The sequence below is a fragment of the Haematobia irritans genome, chromosome 1 (genome assembly GCF_050003625.1).
Source record: "Haematobia irritans isolate KBUSLIRL chromosome 1, ASM5000362v1, whole genome shotgun sequence".
Classification (NCBI taxonomy): domain Eukaryota; kingdom Metazoa; phylum Arthropoda; class Insecta; order Diptera; family Muscidae; genus Haematobia; species Haematobia irritans.
Window position 1 is genome coordinate 15,758,976 of NC_134397.1, and position 25,419 is coordinate 15,784,394.

At 24.8% G+C, this 25,419-nt stretch overlaps 1 protein-coding gene across 8 annotated transcripts in view; it reads right to left on the minus strand.

Moving 5' to 3' along the window:
* AnxB9 (Annexin B9) overlaps nt 1-25,419 on the minus strand; it is a 72,734-nt gene that overhangs the window by 11,237 nt on the left and 36,078 nt on the right. For 4 of the 8 annotated variants that reach the window (XM_075289394.1, XM_075289393.1, XM_075289392.1 and 1 more), the window contains exons 1-5: nt 23,485-23,636; nt 4,597-4,647; nt 1,125-1,607; nt 839-1,064; nt 584-765 (exon numbers count right to left, since the gene is read on the minus strand). In XM_075289394.1, the coding sequence (XP_075145509.1) occupies nt 584-765; nt 839-1,064; nt 1,125-1,607; nt 4,597-4,626 (921 nt within the window). In that variant the 5' untranslated portion in view covers nt 4,627-4,647; nt 23,485-23,636. Of the gene's footprint in view, nt 1-583; nt 766-838; nt 1,065-1,124; nt 1,608-4,596; nt 4,648-23,484; nt 23,637-25,419 lie in introns of those variants that run through there. The other 4 variants (XR_012717857.1, XR_012717855.1, XR_012717856.1 and 1 more) reach the window with 2 other exon arrangements.

Genomic DNA, 25,419 nt, shown 5'->3' on the forward strand with positions numbered 1-25,419 from the left:
ATTTAGTATATGGGTCATATTCGATACAACATAAAAATTAAAGCCTGTATATTTCGTTTCATAGTAATAATTCTTCTACCGCAATTTTAGGCCTAGATGATTTTCGCAATAAACATGAAGATATATATGCATATTTTTTAATATACAAACAAACATTAAGAAATATTGTAGAAGTTTTCATACCAGGTTTACAATATTATTTTGTTAAATTAAAGAATTTTAATGAAAACTATTTTAAAATTAAGCGCACTACATCTATCTTCTAAGTATACGGATAATTGGAAAAATTATACCAACTTTAGCCGGTAATAATAAAATGGAAATCTTTCGTTTTTTTTTTTTTAAGTTGGTCTAAACATTATGCAAAAATTCTACTTTTTTTAACATTTACCATAAATGCATGCATAGACAAAACACAAAATGATTTGGGAGTATATTAAAAACATATAGTATGTAGTTCTTTCTCCATACGATGGTTATTAGTATCAAAAAAACAAAAAAAGAAAACCAAACACCAGATACATTTTTACATAATAATCTTTATAACACAACAAGGAAACATAACGAAAACTTTGCGACTTACCTTAATCCATGATTCCAAGCTCTTGCCATATTTAGTTTGGAATGCTTCTTTGATGTCACCCAAATCGATTTCAGAACGGCTGACAATAATACGAATCAAAGTCTTATCTTTTGTACCCAAACCATGCATGGAATCATACAAGCGTTCGGCAAAGTAATCAACTTTGGATTTGCAACAACGGACTATCGAGATAAACAAAAAACATACATTAATAAAAATATTTTGATTATAGTTTAATTTAGTACCAATACATACCAATAGCCAAAAAGCCCTTTTCAACAGATCCACTGAATTCACGTTTAATGGCCTTTTCAATGTCATGACCAGCAAGACTTTCATATTCCAAGAAAATTTGGCGTAATTGTTGATACGAGCGGGTAACTAAGATAGAATTGAAAACGGATTCATCTGTACCCCATTGACCTTCACCGGCATCGATCAAAGCCTGAGCATCGGCAACAGCGGCAGCTTCATCCACACCCTATATCGATAATTTTATGTTACCATTTATTTCAAATTCGAATTATTTCAAATCAAATACCTGATTTTCATCACGGTTGCCTTGAACCAAGGACACACACAAACGTTTAAAATGTCCTGAGGTGTCACCCTTCAAGTCTGATTCTAGGGATTTATTGAAACTTTGTTCATAGAATTGGGCAATTGTCTTGATACCATAGTTGGACAATGTGCACAAAATTTCAATGATAGCTTCCTCATCGGTTCCCAATCCCGAGACGGCATCGTGCAATTCATTGGCATAAAATTGTGGCAGTGGTGTCATTAATGCAATGATAACATCCTCAAATTTGCCACCCAATTCCGACTTCAATTCCGAAATTAAATCTTTGCCATAGGATGTTTTGAAAGCTTCGGCAATTTCCAAACGTTGGACAATGCCACGACGGGCTAAAACTTCAATGATGGACTTTTCATCGGTGCCAAAGCCTTTCATGGCTTTGCGCAAAATGGCAGCATCTTCGACGGGATCAAAGGGATCGGCTGGGTATACAGTGGGGGTGCACTATAAGATGAGAAAAACAAAAATGTTAATAGTTGGTTCATTTTTTTCAAAAACAGCCTTAAAATTTTTTTTGGACACATATTTAAAAATTCTTTCACAATTTAAATAAAAAAATTATGTATGAGAATTACTCCTCCCCTCGTATGTTATTTCCATAAGAAATTAACATAGTATAAGACCAAAGTTGAAGCTCACCCCGTCAGATCTATACTATGGAAAATCGTCTTAGCCAGCGATGAAACAGGTGTATAGTCTGGCTTGTGGAGATTGGTATCTGGCATTTTCTTTTCAATAACTTAATACCAATCCATTAATCTTAAAAAAAAATTGTAATAATATGCAAATTAAAATTTTAGTTGTATAAAAACGGGAAATTTGTAGAAATTCTATTTTTAATTTTAATAATTATCAAGCATTAAATTTTTTTCACCAAAAATTTAACAATTCATTTAAAATTTAAAAAAAATTATTAGAACTAAAATTTTGACAAAATTTTGCAAAAATTTTCTATAGAAATAAAATTTTGCAACAATTTTCTATAGAAATGACATTTTGACAAAATTGTCTACAGAAATCAAATTTTGACAAAATTTTCTATAGAAATAAAATTTTCTCAAAATTTTATTTCTGTAGAAAAGTTTGTCAACATTTTATATCTATAGAAAATTTTGTCAAAATTCTATTTCTATAGAAAATTTTATTTTTTTAAGGTATGAACTTTTTTCGTGGGCAAAATTTTATTTCTATAGAAAATTATGTCAAAATTTTATTTCCATTAAAAATTTGGCAAAATTTTATTTCCATTAAAAATTTTTGCAAAATTTTATTTCTATTAAAATATTTTGAAAAATTTTATTTCTATAGAAAATGTTTGCTACAGAAAATTATTATTATAATTATTATTTCTACAGAAAATTTTGTCAAAATTTTATCTATAGATAAAAAATTTCTATAGAACTAAAATTTTGACAAAATTTTGGAAAAATTTTCTATAGTAATAAAATTTTGCAAAAAATTTTAATGGAAATAAAATTTTGACAAAATTTTCTATAGAAAGTAAATTTTGACAAAATTTTCTATAGAAATAAAATTTTGCAAAAATTTTCTATAGAAAAAAATTTGCAAAAATTTTCTATATAAATAAAATTTAACAAAAATTTTCTATATAAATAAAATTTTGCAAAAATTTTCTATAGAGATAAAATTTTGCAAAAATTTTCTATAGAGATAAAATTTTGCAAAAATTTTCTATAGAAATAGAACTTTGACGAAATTTTCTATATATAGACAATTTTGTCAAAATTTTATATTTATAGAAAATTTTGCCAAAATTTTATTTCTATAGAAAATTTTGTCAAAATTTTATATCTATAGAAAATTTTTGCAAAATTTTATTTCTATAGAAAATTTTTGCAAAATTTTATTTTTATAGAAAATTGTTGCAAAATTTTATTTTTATAGAAAATTTTGTCAAAATTGTATTTCTATAGAAAATTTTGTCGAAATTTTATATATATAGAAAATGTTCTCAAAATTTTATTTCTGTAGAAAATTTTGTCAACATTTTATTTCTATAGAAAATGTTTGCAAAATTTTATATCTATAGAAAATTTTGTCAAAATTTTATTTCTATAGAAAATTTTGTCAAAATTTTATTTCTGTAGAAAATTTTGTCAACATTTTATTTCTATAGAAAATTTTTGCAAAATTTTATATCTATAGAAAATTTTGTCAAAATTTTATTTCTATAGAAAATGTTTGCAAAATTTTATTTCTATAGAAAATTTTGTCAAAATATTATTTCTATAGAAAATTTTATCAAAATTTTATTTCTATACAAAATTTTGTCAAAATTTTATATCTATAGAAAATTTTTGCAAAATTTTATATCTATAGAAAATTTTTGCAAAATTTTATTTCTATAGAGAATTTTGTCAAAATGTTATTTCTATTGAAAATTTTTGCAAAATTTTATTTCTATAGAAAATTTTGTCAACATTTTATTTTTATAGAAAATTTTGTCAAAATTGTATTTCTATAGAAAATTTTGTCAAAATTTTATTTCTGTAGAAAATTTTGTCAAAATTTTATTTCTATAGAAAATTTTGCAAAATTTTGTCAAAATTTTATTTCTATAGAAAATTTTTGCAAAATTTTATTTCTATAGAGTTGGCGAGGGTTATTTGGCAAAATCTACCAAAACATCAAGAATTCTACAAATCTACCAAATAGTCAAAAATCTACCATTTTTGATAGAATTCTACCAACCGTGTTGGCGAATTCGTAAGCCAGAACAGCTGAGTATGTAATATATCAAGCAAATATCTCAGTAAAGATAGGTCATATATTCAAGATCAAGATTTTTTTAGGTTTTAGACCTTAGACCTTTGAAATTCTCAATATTTTTTAAATTAAATTCGTGTTTTGTTTTTACGCAATTAATTTTTTTTCGATTGTAATTTTTTAAGGAAATCTTAATAAATTACATTTACATGAATCATATTTAACACGCAATTATAAATCAAACAAAAAAAAATGCCCTACCCATATTGCAAAAAAAACCCACCATACACAAGGAGAATATATAAAATAAATTGTATTTAAAATTCTGAACAAATATTCATACACAAAAATAATGAAATGCAATGACTATTCATGGGAAAACATACTCAACCTGTCAAGGTACTTGAAGTCAATTGATATGAATCATACAAAAAATTTTCTCCAAGAAAACATTAAACGAATGACAACATAATTTGTGAACTGATTAGAATTTTAATCGATAAGGAAATGAAGGTGTTCAACTAAAAATAAATGTGTTAGGGGTAATTTAATTTTTAAAGACCATTATCTTACATCTATCCAATTAAAAATAACAAGTACTTGAGACTAAAATTTCAAAGCAGAACTGACCTATGTATATTTATTAGTTTTTAAATTCTTTTTGATTTATTTAATTTCTGTTTTTTTTTTTCAATACAAAACTTACCTTGAATGGATAGTATTCGGCAGAGCTCATTTTGGTTTATTTGAGATTTATCTGTAATAGAAAAACGAGAAAAAAAAATTAAATTATTTTATATTCTTTTATAGCTATTCTCCTTTGTATCGTTTAACAATGACTTTATTGTAATATGGATATAAGCATCATCAGAGCATATACAAGTTTTGAGATTTTTATTTGTGTGTTTTTGAGAATTTTCCCTACATTGCTATTAAAAAATAACCTACACTTGAAAGCGTTACAAACAATCAACCCGCCTGGCATCCATGTTTGTTTTTGTTGCTGTTATGGTTGTGGTGTACATTTGAACATTTTTTTACTACGTTTTATTGTTCTCGTGAATTCCATAGTCTATGGAGGAATTGCGTCACCGCATTTTATATGTTTAGCATCAATAAACATTTCATAGAGAAGAAGGCAAAAGAACCTTCATAAATAAACCCTCATGGTTTTCTCTTACTTACAAGGCTATAATGAAGTAAGATTTTTTACTTTGTTTTATATCATCACATGTGATATGAATTCCAGACAGAGTCTATATGTCTGGATTGAGTTATAATGACGATTGCCACAGTTGGTAGAATTCTACTAAACATGGTAGATATTTTTTTTACTCTTTGGTAGATTGGTAGAATTCTTGATGTTTTGGTAGATTTTCCCAAATAATCCTCTCCAATTAAGATATACTTCACAAATTTTTATAGAAATAAAATTTTAACAAAATTTTCAATAGAAATAAAATTTTGACAAAATTTTCTATAGAAAAAAACTTTTGAAAAAAATTACTATAAAATTTTGACAAAATTTACTATAGAAATAAAAGTTTGACAAAATTTTCTATAGAAATAAAATTTTGACAAAATTTTCTATAGAAATAAAATGTTGACAAAATTTTCTATAGAAATAAAATTTTGACAAAATTTTCTATGGAAATAAAATTTTGACAAAATTTTCTATAGAAATAAAATTTTGACAAAAATTTTTATAGAAATAAAATTTTTGACAAAATTTTCTTTGGACATAAATTTTTTCATAAAATTTTCTATAGAAATAAAATTTGGAGAAAATTTTCTTAGAAATAAAATTTTGACAAAATTTACTATAGAAATAAAAGTTTGACAAAATTTTCTATAGAAATAAAATTTTGACAAAATTTTCTATAGAAATAAAATTTTGACAAAATTTACTATAGAAATAAACGTTTGATAAAATTTACTATAAAAATAAAATTTTGACAAAATTTGCTATAGAAATAAAATTTTGACAAAATTTGCTATAGAAATAAAATTTTGACAAAATTTTCTATAGAAATAAAATTTTGACAAAAATTTTTATAGAAATAAAATTTTTGACAAAATTTTCTTTGGACATACAATTTTTGATAAAGTTTTCTATAGAAATAAAATGTTTGACAAAATTTTCTATAGAAATAAAATTTTGACAAAATTTACTATAGAAATAAAAGTTTGACAAAATTTTCTATAGAAATAAAATTTTGAAAAATTTTCTATAGAAATAAAATTTTGACAAAAATTTTTATAGAAATAAAATTTTTGACAAAAATTTTTATAGAAATAAAATTTTCTGTAGAAATAAAAATTTTGACAAATTTTTCTATAGAAATAAAATTTTGACAAAGTTTTCTATAGAAATAAAATTTTTGACAAAATTTTCTTTGGACATAAAATTTTCTGTAGAAATAAAAATTTTGACAAAATTTTCTATAGAAATAAAATTTTGACAAAGTTTTCTATAGAAATAAAATTTTTGACAAAATTTTCTTTGGACATAAAATATTGCACATTTTCTGTACAAATAAAAATTTTGAGAACATTTTCTATAGAAATGAAATTTTGACAAAATAAAGAAATAAAATTTTGACAAAATTTTCTATAGAAATATAATTTTGACAAAATTTTCTATAGAAATAAAAGTTTAACAAAATTTTCTAGAGAAATAAAATTTTGACAAAATTATCTATAGAAATAAAATGTTGACAAAATTTTCTATAGAAATAAAATTTTGACAAAATTTTCTATAGAAATAAAATTTTTATAGAAATAAAATTTTTGACAAAATTTTCTTTGGACATCAAATTTTTGATAAAGTTTTCTATAGAAATAAAATGTTTGACAAAATTTTCTATAGATATAAAATTTGGAGAACATTTTCTTAGAAATAAAATTTTAATAAAATTTTCTAAAAAAATTTCAAAAATTTTCTATAAAAATACTATTTTTACAAAAATTTTCTATAGAAATAAAATTTTGACAAAAATTTTCTATAGAAATAAAATTTTGACAAAATTTACTATAGAAATAAACGTTTGATAAAATTTACTATAAAAATAAAATTTTGACAAAATTTTCTATAGAAATAAAATGTTGACAAAATTTTCTATAAAAATAAAATTGTGACAAAATTTTCTATAGACACAAAATGTTGACAAAATTTTCTATGGAAATAAAATTTCGACAAAATTTTATATAGAAATAAATTTTTGACAACATTTTCTGTAGAAATAAAATTTTAAATTTAAAAATGTTGACAAAATTTTCTATAGAAATAAAAATTTTGACAAAATTTTCTATAGAAATAAAATTTTTGACAAAATTTTCTATAGAAATAAAATTTTCTGTAGAAATAAAAATTTTGACAAATTTTTCTATAGAAATAAAATTTTGACAAAGTTTTCTATAGAAATAAAATTTTTGACAAAATTTTCTTTGGACATAAAATATTGCACATTTTCTGTACAAATAAAAATTTTGAGAACATTTTCTATAGAAATGAAATTTTGACAAAATAAAGAAATACAATTTTGACAAAATTTTCTATAGAAATATAATTTTGACAAAATTTTCTATAGAAATAAAAGTTTAACAAAATTTTCTAGAGAAATAAAATTTTGACAAAATTATCTATAGAAATAAAATGTTGACAAAATTTTCTATAGAAATAAAATTTTTGACAAAATTTTCTATAGAAATAAAATTTTGACAAAAATTTTTATAGAAATAAAATTTTTGACAAAATTTTCTTTGGACATCAAATTTTTGATAAAGTTTTCTATAGAAATAAAATGTTTGACAAAATTTTCTATAGATATAAAATTTGGAGAACATTTTCTTAGAAATAAAATTTTAATAAAATTTTCTAAAAAAATTTCAAAAATTTTCTATAAAAATACTATTTTTACAAAAATTTTCTATAGAAATAAAATTTTGACAAAAATTTTCTATAGAAATAAAATTTTGACAAAATTTACTATAGAAATAAACGTTTGATAAAATTTACTATAAAAATAAAATTTTGACAAAATTTTCTATAGAAATAAAATGTTGACAAAATTTTCTATAAAAATAAAATTGTGACAAAATTTTCTATAGACACAAAATGTTGACAAAATTTTCTATAGAAATAAAATTTCGACAAAATTCTATATAGAAATAAATTTTTGACAACATTTTCTGTAGAAATAAAATTTTAAATTTAAAAATGTTGACAAAATTTTCTATAGAAATAAAAATTTTGACAAAATTTTCTATAGAAATAAAATTTTGACAAAATTTTCTATAGAAATAAAATTTTGACAAAATTTTCTATAGAAATAAAATTTTGAAAAAATTTTCTATAGAAACAAAATTTTCTTAGAAATAAAATTTGGAGAAAATTTTCTTAGGAATAAAATTTTAATAAAATTTTCTAAAAAAAAATTGCAAAAATTTTTTTATAGAAATAAAATTTTGACTAAAATTTTCTATAGAAATAAAATTTTGACAAAATTTACTATAGAAATAATAATAAAATTTTGACAAAAATTTTTATAGAAATAAAATTTTTGACAAAATTTTCTTTGGATATAAAATTTTCTGTAGAAATAAACATTTTGACAAAATTTTCTATAGAAATAAAAATTTTGACAAAATTTTCTATAGAAATAAAATTTTGACAAAGTTTTCTATAGAAATAAAATTTTTGACAAAATTTTCTTTGGACATAAAATTTTCTGTAGAAATAAAAATTTTGACAAATTTTTCTATAGAAATAAAATTTTGACAAAGTTTTCTATAAAAATAAAATTGTTGACAAAATTTTCTTTGGACAAAAAATATTACACATTTTCTGTACAAATAAAAATTTTGAGAACATTTTCTATAGAAATGAAATTTTGACAAAATAAAGAAATAAAATTTTGACAAAATTTTCTATAGAAATAAAATTGTTGACAAAATTTTCTATAGAAGTAAGAGTTTGACAAAATTTTCTAGAGAAATAAAATTTTGACAAAATTATCTATAGAAATAAATTGTTGACAAAATTTTCTATAGAAATAAAATTTTGACAAAATTTTCTATAGAAATAAAATTTTGACAAAAATTTTTATAGAAATAAAATTTTTGACAAAATTTTCTTTGGACATCAAATTTTTGATAAAGTTTTCTATAGAAATAAAATGTTTGACAAAATTTTCTATAGATATAAAATTTGGAGAACATTTTCTTAGAAATAAAATTTTAATAAAATTTTCTAAAAAAATTGCAACAATTTTCTATAGAAATACTATTTTGACAAAAATTTTCTATAGAAATAAAATTTTGACAAAAATTTTCTATAGAAATAAAATTTTGACAAAATTTTCAATAGAAATAAAATGTTGACAAAATTTACTATATAAATAAACGTTTGATAAAATTTACTATAAAAATAAAATTTTGACAAAATTTTCTATAGAAATAAAATTTTGACAAAATTTTCTATAGAAATAACATTTTGCAAAATAAGATTGTTTTGTTTTTTAAATTTTTTTTCCAAATTTTGGTAGATTATTTTTGACTCGGGTGGCAACCGTGGAGCCAAGATCTTAAGTTAATGTATGAGGAAAGCCACATTGAGTTTTCATTAGGGTTGTTCGAAAACATAAAGGAGGTGTTTCCTGAAAACAAGGCGACAGACATTGGAATATTTTGGCCCCCCCTTTTACGCTCATCGAAGCGTTATTCTCCTATAGCCACTATTCCATTTCAAATTAATCATAGATATAGGTACATTTCACTTTCATTTATTGCCAGCAGCTTTGGTTGTAGAATGCATTCATGTAACTCATGCTGAACAAGTTCAAGGTAACAGTCAACTATGCAACTGCTGTGTGATGGCTTCTCTGCTACTCTTATATGAATTCATTCATATTCTCTCTCATTTTTAAACTTTAAAGAGGCAAAATAGAAATAGAGCATATCCATTCACCTACAATAGCAACAAAGTTACGGTGATGACGACGCGACAACATTGTGTCGTGCTTTTGCTTCGATTATAGTCGGTTGTATATATAGTCTACGCGTAGTACATATGGCGGTGCATATAAATGGGGGGAAAAGTGAAAGTTTTCATATGCAATAACATCGGCAGAACAACAACAACTACTACTACAACATGCGAAAGCTTTGTACACAATTTGATTATAACCAAATTTTAGAGATAATATAAAACTTTAATATTGTTGGTATAACGCAGCAAACCATATGACTGACTGTGGTTTTCTAAAAAAATGTCTAAGTCGTCGTGGGACAAATGCAGCGTTGCCAATTTAGTTTTTTTCCCGCTAGATTTGGCTTTTTTTGAAGACGTTTAGCGGGGAAAAAATGCATTTAGCTTTTAGCTTTTTTTCTGACTTTTTTTCATGACCCTTTTAGCTATTTTTGGCTTTTTTATTTTCGAGATGTTCCTATTGCAATATGGATAAAACTTCGATTTTATCTAAGCCTTGCTGCCAGAATAAGGTTTTCCACACATTTCAAAGCTCATTTGAAACATTAATAATTATTCCGGCTCATTTTCTCATTTGAAACATTAATAATTATTTGCTGCAAAATGTATGCGGATATTTTGTTGTAAAGTTTCTTCCTCGTATTCATAAAAATTATTAGGAATATTAGCAGTTGACTCGTTTATTCTTTTTATGTTATTATAATATTTCAAAGTTATTATGATATTACTAAATTAAAATAGTAGATGTGAATTACTTTGTATACACACAAAAAAATTTTTTTCTGATTCAATCACCAAATTAATTGATCCAATTAATTTTTTAATTGAAATGTCTTCAATCACGAAAATGATAGTATCAATCACAGTTTTAATTGGGCATAGAAAAAAATCTTGATTAAAAAATTAATTGATTTTTTCAGCAAATGTCAATTAATTTTTTAATTGATTCAATTAAAAATTTAATTGATGTTGATTGCAAAACAATTAATTTATTAATTAAAAAAGGTAACTATTTTTAATTACTTTCTGAATTGGCTTAGGGTTTTTATTTGGATTAACAAATGATTGTTTGAAATACATTTTTAATTAGTCTTCCGAATTAGATTAAAAAGTTAATTGTATCAATTAATTTTTTAATTACAAATTTTAAAAATTTCAATCATTGACTTAATTAACTTAATGTTTCTATCATGATTAAAAAGTTAATTGTATCAATTAATTTATTAATTGAAAAAATTTTCAACTTCAATTAACTTTTTAATTGGAAATATTTTGGTGATATTTTTTTCTGTGTACTGAAAAAATCGTGCGACCAAAGATTTCATGTCCTTAAAATACGAACGCGAATTTTGGTTATAATAGCATTTGTGAATTTCTCTTATATAAACTGTTTTCCTTGTCCAAAAGCCGATAAAGTCATTTTGTCCTTATACGAGTAGTTAAGTGATTCAACTTAAAAATCGGTATCTTTTCATGAAAGAAGACTAGGGTCAAATCTAAAAATTTCTTAAAATTAATGATATAGTCTTTAAATTTGTGGAGTTTTTGTATCTTGACCACAAACCAAAATAGCGTTCAAAAATAGAAGAGGTTTTTCAACATTTTATTCTTATTAAAGTCGAGTCTGAATTTGGAAATTTAAGTTGTCGTTATCATGTTTTTAAAGCACTGTGATAGCTCATGAAAAAAAAAAACGAATGAATTCAAATTTGACTCGGAATCAATACCAAAATCATTAGTGTACAAAATCTTTGGTACCGAACATAGAAATAATAAGGGAAATAAAGTTTTGAATGTGGTATTATTTTTTTTAACATCAAAAAAATGCAATAAAAAAATTCGTAGTGATAGGATCAAAACAAATCTGCTATTTATTAATGGAATGGATTTACATTTACGAAAATTGGACAACAATAGGTTTGTATGGGAAGTTTTCGAAAAAAGTTATTCAGCATAAACTTGCAAGACAGTTAGAATGGGTTTTATTCTCTTGGGTAAAATTAGGAGAATTGTACACGTTCACGAATTTATGATTAATTCGCTTAAAATATATAATATATTGATATTTTCTAATGCAGTTCTATGTGACGTTGTGCAATATATCACACATTGGACTTGTTGATGATTAACCAGCTGATAATTGCAAGTTTACTGGGAAAAATGTTTTTACTAGGAAATATAAACGAAGGACGAAAAATTTGTGATAGTAATCAAAATGTATCGAGTACGCAAATAGAGCTAATATGACATAGATTTTCTTACAGTCTCACAGAAATGGAATTAAAATTAATACAATTAAAATAATATGCATTTTAAGTGAAAAAAAGCCTTAAAGTTTGTTAAATTTCAATCAAAAATGTGACTTTTGATACAAAAAAATTTAGCTTTTTTTCTAGCTATTTTTTTAAATTTTTTAGCTTTTTTTGGCTAGTTTTTTGGACAAATCTAGCGGTTTTTGGTGAAACAATTCTGGCAACGCTGGACAAATGTGATATTTTTATATTCTCCATGCCTAAACTCATAGAGAGAAAAATCTGTTTAAAACTTCTGTTATCCCTTTTTACTTCAGAGTCAAGTGAGCATTAATTCGAAAATTTTATAAAAATAAAAAAAATAATTGTTTGGAAAATTGTTGCCCTCTAATATCATTAAAAGCTCCTAAATGCGATAAAAAGGAGTTTTTTTTTTTAATTTTAATGTGATAATATAACAAACGTACACAGACAACTGGCCATGTTTGGGAGGTGTCCGGTTTTTAGAGTGTCCAAGGTTGAGAGGTTTCACTATTTGATTTCATAAACATTTTAGTTATCGTTTTATACAAATAAAGTCCAAAATTTTACTGAATTGAAGTTCGTACATAATATTTTGATATTTTTCTAGAATGAATAAATTTTACTTAACTTTCTTTACTTTCTAAAATCGGCAAATTCTACTTAAATTGTGTCTGGCGTGAAGTTAGTTAGTATTGCGCTTAACTAATTTTAACAAAGTTTTTCCTTAATAAAATGAAATTTAAAATTAAACGTAAAATTTACTATTTTTAATAATTTTTCTTCATTTTTTTTTCTTCTTCTTTGAATTTGAAGCGCTATTTATATTTTGGGTACAATTTTTTTAGTATAAACCTAAATTTTCTTTCAGTACCTAGATTAAATAGCTTTTTATTCGTTCTACACTCCAAAAAAACAGTGAACCCATCAGAATAGAAAATTTTGGTTAATTTTAGAAAATTTAGGTTAAATTTAATGCAAAAATATTGGAGTTCTAAATTACAAATATTTATATTTTAACTAAACTGTATTAGAAACGCAGATGTCACGCTGACTTCAGAAACATAAGTAAGTAATTTTCGCCAAGTTAAAGGAAATTTATTTGACAAAATTATTATTTTTCACTTACTGAAAAAAATTTTGTAGTTTGAACGAAAAAATTATAGTTCAAAATTGTAAAAATGTTTTTAGTGCCATATGAAGTTCAAGATATGCCCATTATTGGGGGAAATTTTAAGAAATTTTGAACTATTTTGTGGGAGACACGAATTTAGTTCATCTGTATTCTTCATTTGTGTATAAATTTTTCCCATTTTATATTTCATTTAACTAGCGAACGCAAAAAATTATTAGTGTAAAGGAAACTTTCTCCAAGCATAATAATTCTATGAACTAAAACAAACTTAACCCTCTAATGCCCAATCCCGCGTTTAGGCGGGCTTCGTTAAATCAGGAAGCTTTTAGTAAAATACACCTTAAGGCAACAAAAATGGGTGAAATAAAATTAAAACCTTGTCAAAACTCTGGGAGCCACCGTGGTGCAATAGTTAGCATGCCCGCCTTGCATATACAAGGTCGTGGGTTCGATTCCTGCTTCGACCGAACACCAAAAAGTTTTTCAGCGGTGGATTATCCCACCTCAGGAATGCTGGTGACATTTCTGAGGGTTTCAAAGTTTCTCTAAGTGGTTTCACTGCAATGTCGAATGCCGTTCGGGCTCGGCTATAAAAAGGAGGTCCCTTGACATTGAACTTAACATGGAATCGGGCAGCACTCAGTGATAAGAGGGAAGTTCACCAATGTGGTATCAAAATGGGGCTGAATAGTCTAAGTGAGCCTGATACATCGAGAGGCTTTGCAGCATATACTGAATTTTACCATATTAATTTTTCCAGTTTAGTTTTCTTGCTTTTGTGTCGTTAACATTGAATGTCTTTTAATCAGCTTTAGTGAAATAGAGGATTCACTTTTTCTTTGAGTGTAAAAAGCGAAAATTCAATAAATGGGATTCTAATTTTAACTTTACATAGTGTAGATTTAAAGATAGATGGCCCCTAAACCCTGTCTTTACTCTAAAGAAGCAGCATCTTTGGATCGGAATCAATACCAAAGTCCATAAGGGAGGATAAGATATTTGGATCCAAAAATAAACTTTTTTTGAGTGTAGTTCAGAATTTACAAAAATTAGTGAATTTTTCAAAAACTATTTCCATCTTGAATTTCGCATGACGCTCAGAATATACATTTTTTAAATCCACCGTTATATTAACGAAATGTGTCATTAAAAGAGAGCCAATGAAACAAACTCGTTAATAAAAGGAATTTTTTCGTTATTATGACGAATTTTCTGTTAATATTTCTTTAATTGTTTTAATGAAAATGTTTCGTTATATCAATGGAAAAATTGCGTTGACTCAATTTTAATGAAATGTGTACAAACAAACTTTCTGCTTTATTTTCTGGCTAAGTAATGAACTCCTTTGGCAAAAGTTTTTTTTTTTTTTTTTCATTTCATAATATGTCACTCAACGACTTACATATCTCTGACAATGATTTTATGAAGACAGTTTCTTATAAAATTTATGGTAGATTGCAAATTTATTTAGCTTTTCACCTAATTTAAACATAGGTATTTTTTTAAGATAACCAACCAGCACATGTCTAATTCACCAAATATTTACCTACTTCAAAATTATGTTGTAGCCTTTGGTATATCTTATAGTACCTCAGGCTGTGCTCTTGATATACATTCTGTCCCTGTCATGAATATGGTAAAAAAGTTGATTTGAAAAATGTTATTTTTATGTACAATAAGGCAATTATGGTTGAATGATGATGATGATGTTGGTGATGGTGGTGACATCATCACTGCAGTATACAAAAATTCTTGTATGTGGCTGAAACATGGAAATATGGCTAACCATGTCGAGACGTAGGCATTTTTGGCCACAAATAAACACGAATGTAATGTTATGTGTGATTTAATAATAAACAATATGAAAAGGAAAAAGGGAATTACTACTACAGTTCGTGATATTGATTGTAACCTATTGGTTAGTATTTATATAATATATGATATCATCTTCCATTTCAAACAACATTATTTATCTATCTTTGAAAAATAAATTAAAAAAAAATCAAAGAGTATTACAATTATTATTTTGTTTTCATATTTGAAATAAATAGGTTTCCATTTTTTAAAATGTTTGTAATTGTGATGTTTTAACTTAAAAACAACTCTTTAAATATTTGGAGAACTCGCCAACTGATTAATTATTGGTCATTGAAAATTAGAATCACTGAAGAAAAATTCTTTGCCGTAAATTTAAGGAGCCAACATTTAGATTTTTTTCCATCACATTTATAATAAAAATGGAACCACTTAAAAAAAGTTGATTTAGATCCAAAGATTTCTACCTTTCTATATTATAATTTTGAAGAAGAAATTCAATTTTACTCAACTATATTCAAAAAAGTAAAGCCATCATGAACAAATCCGAGCTACTCGCACGCAAAGATGGCAAAATAGCTAAAAGTTGCCTAATCAACCGTTACAAATGTAATTAAAGTGTTTGGGGAACGTTTGTCGACAGCCAGGAAGTCTGGATCGGGGGGAAATCGAAAACCGGAAGCCGCTGAGACGACAAAGAGAGTTGCCGGTTTTTTCAATCGAAACCCTAACCTCTCTATCCGGATTGCCGCAAATAAGCTGGGTGTATCGTCTGCAACCGTGCATCGAGCCAAAAAACGAGCCGGACTATCGACTTACAAGAAGGTAGTGACTCCAAATCGCGATGATAAACAAAATACGACGGCCAAAGCGCGATCCCGGAGGCTGTACACGACGATGCTGACGAAGTTTGACTGCGTGGTAATGGACGACGAAACCTACGACAAAGCCGACTACAAGCAGCTTCCGGGACAGGAGTTTTATACGGCAAAAGGAAGGGGAAAGGTAGCAGATATTTTCAAGCACATAAAACTGTCAAAGTTCGCAAAGAAATATCTGGTTTGGCAAGCCATCTGTACCTGTGGCTTGAAAAGCAGCATTTTCATAGGTTCCGGGACTGTCAACCAAGAAATTTACGTGAAAGAGTGTTTGAATAAACGTCTGCTGCCTTTCCTGAAGAAACACGGTTGTTCCGTACTGTTTTGGCCGGATTTGGCATCTTGCCATTACGGTAAAAAGGCCATGGAGTGGTACGCCGCCAACAACGTGCCGGTGGTTCCCAAGGACAAGAACCCTCCCAACACGCCAGAGCTCCGCCCAATCGAGAAATACTGGGCTATTGTCAAGCGGCACCTAAAGAAGACCAAAAAAACTGCTAAGGACGAGCAGCAGTTCAAGGCAAACTGGCTTTCTGAGGCGAAGAAGGTGGACAAGGTGGCTGTACAAAATCTGATGGCAGGTGTCAAGCGTGAGGCCCGGCAATTCGGATTTGGAAAAGCGAAAGCCTAACTGAATATTTTTCCTGAATTTTATACTAATTGAACTTGAAAAAGAAATTTAATTTGATTTTTTAAATAAACGATTTCACCCATTTACACGCGTTTTCCCTTGACCAAATTTTGACTGTATCACCCTTTAGATTTTGCGAAATATTCCTCTCTAACTACTTCACAAGTTTTCTATTGAAATAAATTTGATAAAATTTCCTATAGAAATAAAACTTTGACAAAATTTTCTATAGAAATAAAATTTTGAGAAAATTTTTGACAATAGATTTTGCGAAATATTTCTCACCAACTACTTCACAAGTTTTCTATTGAAATAAATTTGATAAAATTTACTATACAAATAAAATTTTGAGAAAATTTTCTATAGAAATAAAATTTTGAGAAAATTTCCTATAGAAATAAAATTTTGACAAAATTTAATGAAATAAAATTTTGAAAAAAATTTCCTATAGAAATAAAATTTTGACAAAATAAAATTTTGACAAAATTTTCTATAGAAATAAAATTTTGACAAAATTTTCTATAGAAATAAAATTTGGAGAAAATTTTCTATAGATATAAAATTTTGACAAAGTTTTCTATAGAAATAAAATTTTGACAACATTTTCTATAGAAATAAAATTTTGACAAATTTTTTTATAGAAATAAAATGTTGACAAAATTTTCTATAGAAATAAAATTTTGACAAAATTTTCTATAGTAATAAAATTTTGACAAAATTTTCTATAGAAATAAAATTTTGACAAAATTTAATGAAATAAAATTTTGAAAAAAATTTCCTATAGAAATAAAATTTTAACAAAATAAAATTTTGACAAAATTTTCTATAGAAATAAAATTTTGACAAAATTTTCTATAGAAATAAAATTTTGAGAAAATTTCTCATAGAAATAAAATTTTGACAAAATTTTCTATAGAAATAAAATTTTGACAAAATTTTCTATAGAAATAGAATTTTGAGAAAATTTCTCATAGAAATACAATTTGAAGATAACATCTTATAGAAATAAAATTTTGACAAAATTTCCTACAAAAAGAAGACTTTGCAAAATAAGATTTTTTGTTTGGTGTTTTTTTGTTTGTTTGTGGTAAAATTTTTTCTAGATTTTGGTAGATTATTTTTGGCTTGGTGGACTATGCTGGTGACATTTCAGAGTGTTTCAAAGCTTCTTCGTAACTAATATTTAATAAATTTAGAAATTTTTCAGTGTTTGTAGTTAAAATAAAAAACAACTTTGGAATGAAATTTTTAGAAGTGCTTTTAAATTTGTGCCTTTGGAACAACTTCCAAATTTTTGTTTTTTTTTGCTGCGAATGTAAGCAATAAAAAAATCGACAATCTTTTTTACATATAAATCTTGCGATAAATTTTCATGTATAAAACCTTCAATTTTATATCAATTGGCACAGAGACTAATATGAAAAATTATTACCAAAGACATTATTCGACCAACAAAAAAACGAAAGAAAACTTGAAAGAGAAATAGTATAGAAATAAAGTACACAATGATATGGATATGACGTGGCTGACTTTGGTGGTCGAAAGTAAAAAAAAAAAACGAAAACCAGTTTAAAACCAAACGTAAACAAAAATAGTCTAGCAACAATAAAGAAAGATAACTCATACAACAAGAATATAACAGAACTAATGAGTGAGTAAACACAATTCCAGATATTTAGTATAGAATTCTTGTTTTTTTTTCATTGACTTTCTATGTCATATGTTTAACCTATTTATAATGTTAATAAAATATCTCAATTAGTTCAGGTTTGAAACCGGGTTTCAATGACTCGTTTATTTGAAATTGGAAAATTCATAATTTTACCGGCCGAGTGTATATAAACACAGAAAAAATATTTTTTTAGTTAAGAAATTATTTGAATAAATTATAAATTATAAAATAGATATAATAGCCTAATGCTTGATTTCTCATTTTCTGCTTAGAACTTAAAATTTAGTAAAATTAGTAAAATTTTCGTAATAATAACGAAGTGTTCAATTACCATGATTTTTTTTTTGGGTTAAATGACGAAATACTTCGTACTATTAACGAAACTTTTCACTGTTATATTTCGCGTTATATCAATGAACACATATCATTGGGTTAATTTTAATGATTTTTTTCTTATAGTTTTTTTTTTTGCTGGAGTAAAAAATTTTTCAACGAAGAACATTAAAATTGTGATTTCATATGAATATGGACATAGTGTCAGTCCCTTTACTACCTCAAATTTAACCTCGTGATATGGATATGAAAAAAAAGAAAGTTAAACACTGACATTATCTACAGACAAGGTAAATGCGTGTCAACAAAATCTAAACACACCTATTTGGTTGGTGCAAACAAACAAAACTACCCAGTGTATCGTATATAAACTATTTCATACAAATATGCAAGAAATTTCATGTTATTTGTGAAAACATGACTCATACATTGATTATATACATTCATTTCACTCAAAAAAAAAAAAAAAAAAAAAACAAACTGCCCTAATTACGTTTGGAGAATAAAACGTAATAATTTGCTTTTGGATAAATATTGCTATCAAGTTTTCTGTATCTAGTAGTAGGGCTATGAACATTGATGAAGATCAACAAACACAGAGGGGGAAAATTCTAAGATAAATAGCAAAAAAAAGCTTTGTAAATTAATTATTTTAGAATACACTAAAAAAAACAAATTGCACATAGTGCTTCTTTAGCAAGACAATGAACCGGATCTCGATTCAATGAAAACATTGACAAAAATCTATGAATTAAGGTTGAATTACACACCATGCGTCAATCCGTGCGTTGATGGAAGGGTTGATTTGTTTCTGTTTGAGGCAGACTAAATATTCGAGCTTTTGATTTCAAAGAGAAATTTAAACTCTTCAATCATCGGACGCATCGAACGCATTGTATGTAATTCAACCTTTAGATTTCGGATGGCTTCCGTTTCCAAGACAAAACTATGGCGAATATCCATGACTTCGCTCCATATTCCAGATTTAGTCCCTATTGATTATTACTGATAATCAGATTTCAGCAGAATATTCACTGGATAAAAATTGTCGACAAATGAAGAGGTGATTGCCGAATTTATGTAAGAAAAAATTTACTACTAAAATATCATTTAAAATTTGTGGAGTTACCATGGTCGGCATATCAGCCATGTATGTTGAATAAAATAGAATATTTCCAAAAATTAAAATTTTGACAAAATTTTCTATAGAAATAAAATTTTATCAAACTTTTCTATAGAAATAAAATGTTGACAAAATTTTCTGTAGAAATAAAATTTTGACAAAATTTTCTATAGAAATAAAATTTTGGGAAAATTTCTATAGAAATATAATTTTGACAAAATTTTATATAGGAATAAAATGTTGAGAAAATTTTTCTACAGAAATAAACTTTCGATAACATTTTCTATAGAAATAAAATTTCGACAAAATTTTCCGTATACAAACAAATAAAATTTTGAGAAAAATTTTCTACAGAAATAAAATGTCGACAACATTTTTTATAGAAATAGAAAAAATTTTTCTATAGAAATAAAATTTTGAGAAATTTTGTATAGAAATAAAATTTTGACAAAATTTTCTATAGAAATAAAATTTTGACAAAATTTTCTATAGAAATAAAATGTTGAGAACATTTTCTATAGAAATAAAATTTCGACAAAATTTTCTATAGAAATAAAATTTCGACAAAATTTTCTATAGAAATAAAATTTTGACAAAATTTTCCATAGAAATAAAATTTTGATAAAATTTTCCATAGAAATAAAATTTTGACAAAATTTTCCATAGAAATAAAATTTTGAGAACATTTTCTATAGAAATAAAATTTCGACAAAATTTTATATAGAAATAAAATTTTGACAAAATTTTTGATAGAAATAAAATTTTGACAAAATTTTCCATAGAAATACAATTTTGACAAAATTTTCTATAGAAATAAAATTTTGAGAAAATGTTGTATAGAAATAAAATTTGGACAAAATTTTCCATAGAAATACAATTTTGACGAAATTTTCTATAGAAATAAAATTTTGACAAAATTTTCCATAGAAATAAAATTTTGACGAAATTTTTTATAGAAATAAAATTTTGACAAAATTTTCCATAGAAATAATGTTTTTTACAAAATTTTCCATAGAAATAAAATTTTGACAAAATTTTCCATAGAAATAAAATTTTGACGAAATTTTCTATAGAAATAAAATTTTGAGAAAAATTTTCTATAGAAATAAAATTTTGAGAAAAATTTTCTATAGAAATAACATTTTGAGAAAAATTTTCTATAGAAATAAAATTTTGACGGAAATTTCTATAGAAAAAAAATTTTTGAGAAAAATTTTCTATAGAAATAAAATTTTGACAAAAATTTCGATAGAAATAAAATCTTGACAAAATTTTCCATAGAAATAAAATCTTGACAAAATTTTAAATAGAAATAAAATTTCGAGAAAATTGTCTATATACATCAAATTTTGACAAAATTTTCTACAGAAATAAAATTTTGAGAAAAATTTTCTATAGAAATAAAATTTTGAGAAAAATTTTCTATAGAAATAACATTTTGAGAAAAATTTTCTATAGAAATAAAATTTTGACGAAATTTTCTATATAAAAAAAATTTTGAGAAAAATTTTCTATAGAAATAAAACTTTGACAAAAATTTCGATAGAAATAAAATCTTGACAAAATTTTCTATAGAAATAAAATCTTGACAAAAGTTTCTATAGAAATAAAATTTTGACAAAATTTTCTATAGCTATAAAGTTTTGAGAAAATTGTCTATATACATCAAATTTTGACAAAATTTTCTACAGAAATAAAATTTTGAGAAAGTTTTCTATAGAAATAAAATTTTGAGAAAATTTTCTATACCCAGAAAAAAATTTCACGAAAATTTTTCCAATTAAAATCGTAATTGAGTTTTAAAACAATTCAATTAAAAATTTAATTGATTCAACAAAATTTTTAATTGAAATAAAAGTCAATCACACAAATAGTATCAATTAATTTTTTAATTGACTGTCAATTAATTTTTAAATTGATACTATCATTTCTGTGATTTCATTTCAATTAAAAAATTTATTGGATCTTTTAATTTCGTGATTGAATCAGATTTTTTTGTGTAGAAATAAAATGTTGGGAAAATTTTCTATAGAAATAAAATTTCTATAGAAAAAAAAATTCTATAGAAATAAAATTTTGAGAAAATTTGTTATAAAAATAAAATTTTGAGAAACATTTTTTATAAAAATAAAATTTTGAGAAAATTGTCTATAGAAATAAAATTTTGACAAAATTTTCTATAGAAATAAAATGTTGACAAAATTTTTTATAGAAATAAAATGTTGACAAAATTTTTTATAGAAATAAAATTTTGCAAAATTTTCTGTAGAAATAAAATTTGGACAAATTTTTCTTTAGAAATAAAATGTAATATAGTTGTTATATAGTGTTATATAGAAATAAAATTTTGACAAAATTTTCTATAGAAATAGATTTTTGCAAAATAAGATTTTTTTGTATATTATTTTTGGATCTAGTGGCAACCGTGAAGGCGGATCCAATTTCCTTCACAAATATAATGCTCTTGCGACTTTTTTACTGTCGCAGACTTCTTATCAGGAAGCCCGCGTTTTTAAACGTTACCAATCGAAAACTACTACACCCAGAGAAGGAATAGGATCATCTCAAACATGTTATCAATTATAGACAAATGTCCAGCAAAGCCGCAGATATGTTGCTGTTACAGCAAGCAAAACCTGTTAAGTTAGCAGAAATTCGTGATCTTGAGCAACATTTTAAAGTCCAAAAATTCTACGAATAGTTTTTCCCTAGACCAAGAAAAATGGCATACGATGGCTTCTGGTTTTTTAAATGTTTTGTTGTAGTGTAAAATGGAATTGATCAAATTCCACACAAAGGTATTGTATATTTTGTAAATAGCGATGATAGAGCAGAAAAACTTCATAAGATTTCTTTCTCTCCATTCGTCAAGACAACAACCAGCAAATCTTAGTTATCTTCAAGTTTAAATAGCACTTTTAACAAATTTAAAAAAGCTTTCTCGAATTCTAGATATAAAAGAGAAGTCTAGATTTTTGCGATACTTTATTTTTGTTGTTGTTGCTATGACAGTCAGGATTCAAATATTATTTAAATCTTAGATTTTTCCAACACAATAATCAATGAAACACATAGATCAAACTCAAGATCCCACATAGATCTTGCAATATGACCTATATTAATGCTTTTGTTTTTTTTTTTTTACGATAATAGTCATTGTTGATGATGTCATCTAATTTTAATTTAGATAATTGCATTTCCAGATCAACTACATATATAACTTTTGTATAGATTTTTATTTAGCTTTGCAAAAAAAAAATATTTTCACTAAATGAATTTAATTTTTGAATCATCATAAATTCTTAGAAAATTTACAATTACAATTCAAAATGAAAATAAATTTATATTTGTCATTTAAAATAAAAGGAATTTCTTGAAAAGAAAAAATCTGTGAATAATCATCTATGTTCGATTTCTCTTCTCTCACTACTCTCTTGCAAGGTGTCATATGCCGCACCCAAACGAAAATGATGTCTAAACAGCATCTAACATCAGTAAGATCATTATACACACACACACTCAAATAATTTTTTATAAAATGCACTTGCTTATGTTTTTATTTTTTTAGAAATTAAAAAAATATTCAGTTTTTTTTTTAATTTTCCAGTTTCAAATTAATTTCATAGAAATTAACATAAAATTCGGTTAAAAAATCTATTTTTTATTATCCACACAAACACAAATATATCTGTTTTTTTTTTTCATTTATACACCTATACAATTTCTAGTATATAAAGCTATTTACCAGTAACAATTAAAATTTAGTATATTGTATAAAATCACAGAAACTCTTGACGATGTTAACGCGATGAAAACTGTTATAAGACTGAAACGAAAACTCTCCTTCGATGAATTTTTATTTTAATTTTCGTCAATTTGCTTCAAATAAAGCCCACCAACCACAAATTACGAACAAACAAACATATACGTATAAGACAACCGAAAAGCTAAAAGAGCGAGAGTACACATGAATCTCATACTCTCGTAGGGAGAATTGAATGCAGTGTTGCCAACTCCCCAAGGCCAAAAAGCACCAAAAATATATTATAAATTCTAACCTACCACCTTCCACCACAAAATCGAAAATTAAATGCTCTACTAAAAACAAAAAAAAAGCTTCCGAAGATGTATTATAGAACTTTTAAGAAGTTAAGGTGGGTATTAAGATCAAGTTATAATAAAATTTGCAGCAAATATGCATAATTTAATGCCTTTTTCACTGATATAGTTTTCACTTTAGCGGCAAAACTCGAACTTAGTACTCACCATTATGAACCGCTATTCAAGTATACACTTTGATGAGTCTTAATGATTTCGTCCATTTCATTTTGATCAGTGATGTTTTTCAACTTTCAAAATATTAATACATGGAAGGAGTCTATTGCTTATTTCAGTTGTGCGTGCTTTTGTGAATTTAATACAAACGTTTTTAATTACATCTTTACCAAATTCACAAATTCGACACTCATCGCTCGACTTTCCTACAGAATACCCTAAATAACAATCAAATTATAAATTTGAGTTTCTTCGGCTCTTGAAAGTCTAATCAAAATTTTTGTATCAATTAAACTTAATACTGTTCAAAATAAAAAAAGCACTAAATGAAAATGCCAGAAAGCACCAAGTTGGTGCTTTTTTTAAAAAGGCACCAAAAAGGCAATTTGGTGCTTTTTAGAAATCAAAAAGCACTAAATTTGGTGCTAAAAGCAACAAATTGGCAACACTGATTGAATGGGTGGGCAGTACTGTTGCCGTTTTAAGAATTTTTTCGCTAAAATTGGGTAAAAATGTTTAAAAATAACTTGTAGGCAACATATAAATCAGTAATTGATGTGAAACTGGGCTAACATAACCTCCACATCGATCTAATCGTAATCTCTATTTGTTATTTCTATAGAAAATTTTATTAAAATTTTGTTTCTATGGAAAATTTTGTCAAAATTGTATTTCTATACAAAATTTTGTCAAAATTTTATTTTTGTAGAAAATTTTGTCAAAATTTTATTTCCATAGAAAATTTTGCCAAAATTTTTTTGTCAAAATTTTATTTCTATAGAAAATTTGTGTCAAAATTTTATTTCTATAAAACATTTTTTCAAAATGTTATTTCTACAGAAAATTTTGTCAAAATTTTATTTCTATAGAAAATTTGTGTCAAAATTTTATTTCTATAAAAAATTTGTGTCAAAATTTTATTTCTATAGAAAATTTGTGTCAAAATTCTATTTCTATAGAAAATTTGTGCCAAAATTTTATTTCTATAGAAAATTTTGTCAAAATGTTATTTCTATATAGAAAATTTTGTCAAAATTTTATTTCAATAGAAAAATTTCTCAAAATTTTATTTCTATAGAAAATTTTCTCAAAATTTTATTTCTATAGAAAATTTTGTCAAAATTTTATTTCTATAGAAAATTTTGTGAAAATTTTATTTTTTTAGAAAATGTTGTCAAAATTTTATTTCCATAGAAAATTTTCTGAACATTTTATTTCCATAGAACATTTTGTCAAAATTTTATATCTATAGAAAATTTATCAAAATTTTATTTCTATAGAAAATTTTTTCAAAAATTTTATTTCTATAGAAAATTTTCCCAAAAATGTTATTTCTATAGAAAATTTGTCAAAATTTTATTTCTATAGAAAATTTTGTCAAAATTTTATTTCTATAGAAAATTTT